This window comes from Pseudochaenichthys georgianus, chromosome 19 (genome assembly GCF_902827115.2).
Source record: "Pseudochaenichthys georgianus chromosome 19, fPseGeo1.2, whole genome shotgun sequence".
NCBI lineage: Eukaryota > Metazoa > Chordata > Actinopteri > Perciformes > Channichthyidae > Pseudochaenichthys > Pseudochaenichthys georgianus.
The window spans coordinates 24,916,366-24,926,894 of record NC_047521.1 but is presented as its reverse complement, the minus strand read 5'-3'; the positions used below and the strand labels follow the sequence as shown (position 1 = coordinate 24,926,894).

At 40.1% G+C, this 10,529-nt stretch overlaps 1 protein-coding gene across 1 annotated transcript; it reads right to left on the bottom strand.

Annotated features, from left to right (window-relative positions):
* Positions 1 to 1,090: 1,090 nt before the first annotated feature.
* aqp8a.1 (aquaporin 8a, tandem duplicate 1) lies at positions 1,091 to 5,891 on the bottom strand. The gene is made up of 4 exons (XM_034107985.2): positions 5,632 to 5,891; positions 4,841 to 4,967; positions 3,968 to 4,179; positions 1,091 to 1,235 (listed from the first exon to the last, which is right to left on the bottom strand). The coding sequence occupies exons 1-4, from the start codon at positions 5,889 to 5,891 to the stop codon at positions 1,091 to 1,093; spliced, it is 744 nt and encodes a 247-aa protein (XP_033963876.1).
* Positions 5,892 to 10,529: the final 4,638 nt, after the last annotated feature.

The following is a 10,529-nucleotide window of genomic DNA, read 5'->3' as shown; positions in this document are numbered from 1 at the left end:
ATGGAACATAAGGTGTCACTATTTATATTTAACTCAACAAAAATGGTGTAATTTGCATTTCACATTAACCTGAATGGATATTTGATACAACAAGTGTGGGAAAATAGCCCTCACTGCCAAACACATGTGAAATACTGCTTGATTTTAACACATTGCTACACTTGTTTTAAATGCGAGTGCATCACTGGAAAAGCAGGATGTGAACCAATGTGCCGCCCAAAATGTCACTCTCATGTCCAGACATAGCTCTGTAGCACCTCTAGTGGCCGAAAACTCCACAGGACACCTTTGAGTAAAATATATTAAGACCCTGTTGAATAGTAACAATATTAAACTACTGCACAAGACGGATATCATGTCCCGTTTCTTTACTCAAACCTCCTGTTAGGGAAGCATCATAGTTAGTTTGGAACGTAAATGTGAGCCAGGATGTGCAGGGCCTTAAGAAGTCAGATGACAAAGTGTTAAGTGCGACAATGTCTGATATAAAAATGGATTATGGGGAGGATAGATATGTCAAACAAACTTGGAACTTTTACGAAGAAGCATTTCATGTTTATGTGAAACCAGAAATCAATATTGACCTATTTTAATGTTTAGTTGGGTAATATACCTACTAAACGCACGTACGTTAGTTATATAACAAACAAACATTGTCATTTTAAACAACATATGTTTTTGTCTTCTAACCAGGTCGTGTTTTTATGCAGGCGCTTGCCCAGGTCTCATTTGGCTGGAAATCTTTTGGTGGACACGATGAACGATGGGCACAGACATGGAAAAGACACCAAGGCCGTTTCTCAATGTCGAATATACCTGCTGCAGAGTCACTATTTCAAGTATACTACGTCATCGAGTGGCGCCGAATGCTGGGCATTTAACATGCATTTAAACAGTCCTTCAGTATACTTGAAACAGTGGCTCTGCAGCAGGTATACTAGACATTGAGAAACAGCCCAAGACTGAAAATGGTACATCAATTGCAGTCATCTAAGTGTTTTTTTACGGGCAATTCGAGTATCTTTGTAGTTTTTTTAATCAAACTTTTTTTTAAAGATATCAAACAAACAGTTGCAGTAGTATTTGTTGGCTATACAAACCTGACTAAGGTGACGGTGATCAGCGCTCCACATAAGGGTCCTGCCCAGAAGATCCAGTGAAAGCCCCACCGGCCTGTAACCACTGCAGGACCGAAGGCTCGGGCCGGGTTCATGCAGGCTCCAGACAGCTGGCCTCTGAAACAACAGACAATAACTGACACTGCAACACAGCTGGAGGAATATAGCTCAACAGTATGCTTAAAGGTCCCCTATTACACGGTTTTTCATCAATATATATACAAAACATATCTCTGAAGTGTTTGGGTTCAAACACCAAACAGATCATTGCAGCATTACCCAGAATCCCCTCTGTTTCAGCCCTGTTTCCAAAGTGCTGATTCTCTGTCTGTTACTTTAGATGAAAATAAGGAGCCCCTCCCCACGCCCCTCTGAGAGAGATTTGGTTACAAAGAACACAATGGTGCTCTAGGAGGAGATTCAGGTGATAAGGTGGGGGGGGGGGTTACCGTGGTTGCTGATTGGCTAATGGTTACTCAAGCCAACACATCGTTATGACATCACAAAGTGGCCAAAATCTGATCAGCTCATTTTCAGACAGGTTTTTATAGAAATGGATCAAAAAGAGAGAATCTTTGTTCCTGAAACTTTCAGAGTCTCTTTCCACAGAGGGGACACATGTTGATGTCATTGCTAGGTAAGCTGCCCTTATATATCTCCAGACTTCTGTCATTTTATACTTGCTTTTTTAATACTAGACGAGCAGCAAATGGGATGCTTTTAAATGTTCCTTTGATGCAGTCAGAGCTTGGTAAAGCTGCATTCTCCCACTATGCTCCCTTTTTATGGAATACGCTGCAAGTAAAACTTTGTCTAGAGGCACTTCCTACTGTAAATGCTTTTAAAGGTATGCTACGATTAGCCCTTCATGAAACATGTAACTGCTTTACCTGATGCTATTGCTGATGTGATTATGCTTCTTGCCACTGCACAAATGGCCTTCTGTATTTATATTTGAATTGTATGTTTTTTTTGTTTAATGCCTTTGTTTTATGTTGAAACTTGTTGTGTGCCGTGTTGGTCAGGACTCCCTGGAAGAAGAGATCTTGTATCTCAATGGGACATTCCTGGATAAATAAAGGATAAATAAAAAATAAAAATAAAAAAAGAGACATGAAGAAGAGGGGACACATGTTGATGTACTGTAGAAGAGACATGAAGAAGAGGGGACACATGTTGATGTAGAAGAGACATAAAGAAGAGGGGACACATGTTGATGTACTGTAGAAGAGACATTAAGAAGAGGGGACACATGTTGATGTTGAAGAGACATGAAGAAGAGGGGACACATGTTGATGTAGAAGAGACATGAAGAAGAGGGGACACATGTTGATGTAGAAGAGACATGAAGAAGAGGGGACACATGTTGATGTAGAAGAGACATGAAGAAGAGGGGACACATGTTGATGTAGAAGAGACATGAAGAAGAGGGGACACATGTTGATGTAGAAGAGACATGAAGAAGAGGGGACACATGTTGATGTAGAAGAGACATGGAGAAGAGGGGACACATGTTGATGTAGAAGAGACATGAAGAAGAGGGGACACATGTTGATGTAGAAGAGACATGGAGAAGAGGGGACACATGTTGATGTAGAAGAGACATGAAGAAGAGGGGACACATGTTGATGTAGAAGAGACATGGAGAAGAGGGAACACATGTTGATGTAGAAGAGACATGAAGAAGAGGGGACACATGTTGATGTAGAAGAGACATGAAGAAGAGGGGACACATGTTGATGTAGAAGAGACATGAAGAAGAGGATTTTGCACAATAGGTGACCTTTAACATTTAGAAGTATCAGTGGCAACTCAAATACAAAAATAATGCAATGTGGTTTAATAGAGTTCTTCACAGAGTTTAGCTGCAGATTACAATATTTATTTATTTATGTTAGGATTGGATTAAATATTAAACAGACCTTTCAAGGTAATACAAAAAGTCAATAACTAACCTTGTCTTCTCTCTTATAACTGATAATAGTAATAAATACGTGTGTGTGTGTGTGTGTGTGTGTGTGTGTGTGTGTGTGTGTGTGTGTGTGTGTGTGTGTGTGTGTGTGTGTGTGTGTGTGTGTGTGTGTGTGTGTGTGTGTGTGTGTGTGTGTGTGTGTGTGTGTGTGTGTGTGTGTGTGTGTGTGTGTGTGTGTGTGTGTGTGTGTGTGTGTGTGTGTGTGTGTGTGTGTGTGTGTGTGTGTGTGTGTGTGTGTGTGTGTGTGTGTGGGGTTTAGGGCTGCAGGTGACTTCAAGGACCCGGTATTCATGCCCTCTGTATATTATTTATGAGCGGGAGTATTTTAAATAACAGATATGTTTTTTTAATGCTGATTCAAATATGTTTAGACCTTTTTAAACGTATGGTTAAGCCGACTGAAGGCAGGTCTATTATAACTCCACCAGAATCTCATCATGGTAGATTGGAGCATTTAGGAAGAATAAAGATATATATTAAACATGGATATTATTTAAGATTAAAATGTTAAATGTATGAGTTTGTTGAGGTTGATCCAACCAAGTAAAGGAATGTGATCCGATGACCAAAAAGACCACTATTTTTCAAGTTCTTTTCATTTTAATATGTGACTTTAATCGTGAAAATCCATGTTTTTTTTTTGTACAGGGTCTTACATTTACTGCATCAATCTCCGCAAATGTCTTGGAAATGTACAAATGTACTCTTGGAAATGTGACAATTGTTTCCTCCATAATTAAACTTGCAGAAAATTTAACTGGACAACTAATTAAATGTATTTGTGGCTGTCATGGCCTCAGCATTCAACATACAGTATTCCCCGTCTGGTTGTGATCTGTGGATGGATAATGTTGTGCAGGATTGTGGATGATCTTACCCCGCTAATATGTTTGCGCTCACAGTGAGGCCGATGCAGAACGCAGCCACTGGGGAGCTGGTCTTCTTGTTGACGGCCCCCATGCAGGCCACCAACGTGAGGAACAACGTCATTATCACCTCGGCCAGAGTGATTTTAGCCAGATCTGCGGTCGGGCCCACGAGAAAGGATCCCCCGAAGGAAGCATTATAAATGTTATCGGGAAATACGCCCTGAAAGAAGGACACATTTATATATAATATCCCTGCATGTTACAATTATCCATCATACAATAGACTGAAGAGAATAGTTCTCATTTATTTTCATTTATTTTCTTTTTTTGTCATAAAATGCCATAATTATCATTATAAGATACATCAAAAACGTTTAGCTTAGTAAGTCAAAATTGGAAGATTTTAAGTCAAAAATGTAACTTATTTCGTCAAAATTCTGATATTTTAGGACAAAATCTTGAAATACTAAGTCAATATTTTGAGATTTGATTACATATTTTCACGTTACTTAGTTCAAATCATGAGAAAGTATTAATTCATCTAATATTTTAATACATTATGGACCTACTTTGTCCTAGTTGAGATACTACGTAAAAAATCTGACTTACTGGTTAAAAATTATGCAATATAAAATCATATAATTATTTAAAAATATAATCTTAAGAGATATTACGTCAATAATGCAATTTAATAAGTTAAAATGACGGAATACTTGCTTATTATCTTGTATATTTTACTAAATATGTTAAATGCTTTTGACTGCAGAAGTTATGTCAACTTTGTGACTTACCTTGATTATTTATATTTTCATTATAACAAACCTTTCATCTATTTGTTTCACTTTTTTGGGGCAGAAATGGGCTTCCCTAGTGTTCCTCACCCTGGTTAAAGCCGCCCCCAACATGCCTCCTAACATCTGGGCGAGGATGTACGGCAGCAGCAGGGCGACCTTCATCCCTCCACACAAGTACACACTCACAGACACCACAGGGTTAAAGTGCCCGCCGCTGCAAAAACACAATAAACGTTGCTCTGTTATCTCTGGAATAACGTTATGAACTGATACCAATGAACCTTATCTAGCACACATGGGGTAAAAAGGAAATGTAAGGTCATTCTTTTAATCAAAATGATATTTATGAATAATAATCTATCTATTGAAATGTGTCAGTGTGTGACAAATCATAAAAATCGTAAGTAATCTACTTAATATTCTCTGTGAACTACATGTTAAGGCAAATTATCTTTAAATCAGTTCATTGAGATGAAAAATAATTACCCTTATCTATCAGTTGTATAACAGCTTGTAATAACAGCTGCAAGGTTTATTTGTACACAACATTGTCTGTGACAGATAACAATAGAAACTTTATAAAGCGTATTATTTACTGACATTTGAAAGCAAATGAACAACCGTGTAAATGTATGTTGGCTCTACAACTGTTTTAAGACATTTAGGACATTTAAAAGACAAGAAATAATCAGTCTGCTGAGAAACCAACTTAATGAGTTAATTTTAAGTAATCCTTACTTTGTCAATATGTGACAGAAAATCATACCAAAAAGGGATTATTATCTCACAAAAGTATTCATGTTGTCTCTACACAAGATTTTAAGACATTTCTAAGACAATAAATGATCAGTCCGCTTTAGAAAACACAATATCTTTACCTAATTTCCCCAAACAGCATGATGAGCACAGCCAGTGCCATGCCATGAGCCATCGCAGCCTGCAGGACCCCGAATTGTCCAATGTTCCCCATCACAGACGCACACCCCACAAACACAAACAGGGTCGTCCCGTACAGCTCGGCCAGGCACGGCTGCGCATACTGCTCGAACATGCTCGTCCTCATGGTTTCCCTTTCAGCTGCAGGTTCCACCATCTCAGTTATGGTGAAAATCTCAGCCTTGTTTTCTGTGCCCGACATACTGAATACAAATGATGTCTTTACCTGTCCTGTGTCACTCACAGCTCACACTGATGATGGACACTTATAAGCCATTCTGAGGATGATTCATAAAAGACCTACGCACATCCCCACTTTTGTTTTCTCTTTCCCTTCCTGCAATTGTTTATAATCCCAAGAGCAATCAGGAGAAGCTCATAGTTAAGTTTAAGGGGTACCACATATTTTAGTTCTCTATCAGTACAATCATTTTAATACACGAGGATTGTGTTATTTTTTATGTTAAACCTATAAAAAAAGATTTTTGTTGCCACTTTTAGGGCAGTGGGAAAAAGCTATAAACTCATAATCTGTTGTCACCTTCAAGATGATATGACCAGACTATACTAAATTTATTCTGAGTTTATACTACATGTAGGATATAAATAGTGATACCTCAGATATCTGATTATAATAAATACTGATCCTATTAACTGATCATCATTTTATTTTTCCTTTATAAATTACAATTGTAATCTATTCTCTGATTAGTTGTTTTTTATTTAAAATATTATAGTTTTACCGATATTTCATTCCTTGTGTGCCGTTTAACAATACAATAAAAATAAAAACAAGTATACAGTATACAAATACTGGCCTAAAAACGCATCTTTTTAGAATAGCCTTTAACTAGATTTTTAAATCCCCCACATTATGCCATGCGGGCATGAATGTCACAGCTTTTATTATGTTGTTTTAATTGTTTTTTTATTGTTGTTTTGTTTCACCCTTTTTAATTTTTAATTTTGTAGCACTTTGAGTTTTGTTTACGCAAATGAAAAGTGCGCTTATAAATAAAATATATTATTATTATTATTAAATACTGTGTTACAACAAGTAAAATAACCCCACAAAAGTATCAGGATAACAGAACTAAAAAGAAAAAGTTCTAATAAGGCAGAATGTCACATTTCTTAATAATAATTGATAAGTGTTCATTTCTTTGATGTTGGTGGCACTAATGTTAAGTACTGCTGTTTAGCTTAATATAAAAGGCAAGGCAAGGCAAGTGTATTTATATAGCACCTTTCAACACAAGGAAATTCAAAGTGCTTTAGATGCAAAGCATCCTAATGCTTCAGTTAACTCGTATTTTACTCCCTCTTTCAGCACAAGAACCAGAGGGGGATTCAATGGAGCCTGAATACCTGCACTGAGACCCTCACCCTGCACCCTGAGTCTCAACTCTCAGTGTTTTTCAAGCCTTTCCCTGTTTTTTGTATTAAACAAAACATTAAGCTCTCCCAATGGTGTGGTTTTCGTTTTGTGAAAAAGTGAAAAGTGTTTGTATATAATTACATCACATATTTTTTTGCTGTTGGTCGTGAAATTGGTCCTGCTGACTTGAGCCAGCCTCCGCTCTGTGTCAGTGGGGAAGCCGTACATTCGTACTCGTTTCTCTGAGCGATTGGAGCATCCCCAGGCAGCACAGCAAACCATGGTGGCTACTAGGAGGCAGCACAGCAAACCATGGTGGCGACTAGGAGGCAGCACAGCAAACCAGGACAACACGGAGGAAAATGCACAGACAAACTGCATGATATGCTATTCAATGTTTATTGAATCCCATGTATTTGCAATGGATGTTCCTAAAACAACACATTTAACATCATCATCATCATCATCATCATCATCATCATCATCATCATCATCATCATCATCATCATCATCATCATCATGCTGCTGCTGCTGCTAGTCCTTTGATAGTCACCTGTCCTTTCTGAAAGCCATAAAGATGACATTAGTCATTTAGATAACTTGTGTCCTCAATTACCATGGGATTACTGAAACTACCATGAATTTAAGAAAATGGTAGAAATTAATCTAATCTGAATCTTAAAGCATTACTTTAGATCCCCTCCCTCTAAATATATCAATAAACATTAGAAAGTGATGCTCCTGACTACCATACAAGTTTACGAAGATAACATTGGTTTGAAAGAATTCAAAGCTATAAATAAACAGCAACAGGCTCTTTAACCAAGGCACTGTTAGTAACATGTAAACTAGTTGTTCACACTAATCCTAATATTATCACTTAATATTAGCAAATTCTATTTTATTTTTAAAAACATATTGATGTAAATACATACACATATCGATTTGTTGTATAAATATTGCAAATCAAAACCTTTATTCACTAATTACAAAAAATCGTAGTTCTATCTGCTGTTATCAATGCATTCACATTGCCCGCCATGAACTTCCAGGGAACGATCCTCGTCTACATGAACCACGTGACGATAACCGTTTTTGGACTTCCGTTGTCGTAACTCTTCTATCTATATGGCGCTGAGTAGACCTAACGTTAGTCGAGTAGCCTCACTTCTAATATTTTGCTAAACATTTGCTAGATACATGTTGGCTAGCTAATGAGCTTCACATATCAACCTGAAAAACTGCGAGGCTCCACTCGCAGCCCCTCCCCCCCCCCTCCGCACCACAGTTACGGCCCGTCCACACTACAGCTTCAAAAAAAGCTTGGAGCTGGGCGTGTCTGAAGCTCGACCAACAACCACTCACATGAATCTCCCGCCCCTGACACACAAGCAGCGGTTTGATTGGCTAGAGCTTGTACTGGCATGTGATTTGATTGGCTGACGCTTCCACCGAAAGCTTCAGAAGCTTCAAAAGTTGAACATTGCTCAACTTTTGCAGCCTGAAACGCCAGGAAAGCTCCGCTCTGCTTCCCACAATGCAGTTCGGCGAAAAGTGACGTCACCCCATTCAAAGTGAATGGGCAGACGCGTTGGAAACCGTTTTTGAAGCTGTCGAAGCTGTAGTGTGGACGGGCCGTTACGGCCCCTACACACGGCGGCGTGCGTTGCCGCTTGGCGGTGGGCGTGTCTTGAGCTTGGGGAGTCAACGCGAGCAACGCGAGCAACGCGAGCAACGCGACCAACAACCAATGAATGTCCCGCCCCGGACATACAAAGAAAAGCATTCATGCTACATCCATGCTGGCTAAATATACTGTCTATGCTTGCTAGCTGTCCATTCAAACGAAGTACACTGGATATAAAATCCCCAAACAAGCGAAAACCTACCAGTTTCACCCACTGTCTCTGCCACCTCCCCCCATGCCTGGCTCCTCCGGTTTGTATCCCTGTATGTAAAGAGGAACTGGTCATAGAGTACCGGGTGATTCCCTACCGCACGCCGCCGTGTGTAGGGGCCGTTACTCCGCTGCGAGACGCTGCACGCACCCCCAACTGTGACTGACTTCCGCGTCCCTGTGTAACTGGGAAATTGATAGAATTGGATAATAAGATCGTGGTGTTTTTGCAACTTCAGCATAGGGGATAGGGATGTTTATTGAACTTCGGTTTAACACATGTATGGCTCTGCCGCTGTGCCGCTCAGCACTGCTGCTTGCTTTAGTCTGTGTCTGCGTTCTTTCGCACCTGCCTGTAATCTGAGTAGGTCCCGCCTCTCTGGCTGGCTCCCGCCCGGAAAATCTTCAGTAATAGCCTATCAGATAGCGCTGTGGGCGGGACATTGCTCGTGTACACAGAGTGGTGACTGCAGCCAGAGAAACGGCCGCATCAGAGCCAAAGTTTTATCAGCAATTTGATAAAAAAAAGGCCGATACCGATAATCGGTATCGATAATCTCCTTGCTGTCTCTGAGGAACTGCACACTGCAAAAGCAGCCTCCCTCTCCTCTGTCATCATCCTCTTGGACCTGTCTGCTGCATTCGACACGGTGAACCATCAGATCCTCCTTCCTTCACACTCTCCAAGAACTTGGAGTTTCAGGCTCTGCACTTTCCCTCCTCACCTCATACCTCAAAGACCGCACCTACAGGGTAACTTGGAGAGGGTCTGAGTCCGACCCTTGTCAATTAACTACAGGGGTCCCTCAGGGCTCTGTTCTTGGTCCCCTCCTCTTCTCCCTGTACACAAACTCGCTCGGATCAGTCATTAGCCCGCATGGTTTTTCATACCACTGCTACGCAATCCCCGACCCGTATTGCGCATGCGCAGATCTAAGATCCAGTAGAAATGATAAAGTAAAAGTCTGCTGCTTATTGTTCTACTAGGCCAGGGGTCGGCAACCCACACATGCGGCCCTTTAAGCCCTCTGCTCTGGCTCCCTTGAGTTTAGACAAAAATAAGAAGGAAATACAATAAAAGTATTTGTAGGACTATTTCTATTTTGTTGCATGGTTGAATATGTTTCGTATCTTGTATTTTGAGGTGATACTGTGACACATAAATAAGAAACGGTTTTAATTAGGTCAACTAAAATATGCGTCACATCCTGCTACGGTCCCGCGCGAACGCCTTTTATTGGAGGCGAATAACCTGACCCCCGGCTCGATGAGCGGACTATGGATAAATCAAAGAAAAGTACCGGAGGAACACAGGATTTAATTCTGCGTGGACAGAGTTATCTGCTTTCACAGCAAACGATGCTGGTTTACCGGTATGTTTGATATGTAGAGAGAAGTTGTCAACGGTGGTGCAGCCTTTACGTATCGAGGAACAACAAGGGAGAGGAAGACAGCTGACGATCTTCAGTCATAATTCAATGGGGTATGTCATTTATTTCAGAAAACACTTGTTATATTCCATGGAATGCTCTTAACGTCCCGATAGCAATGAATATATTAAATGC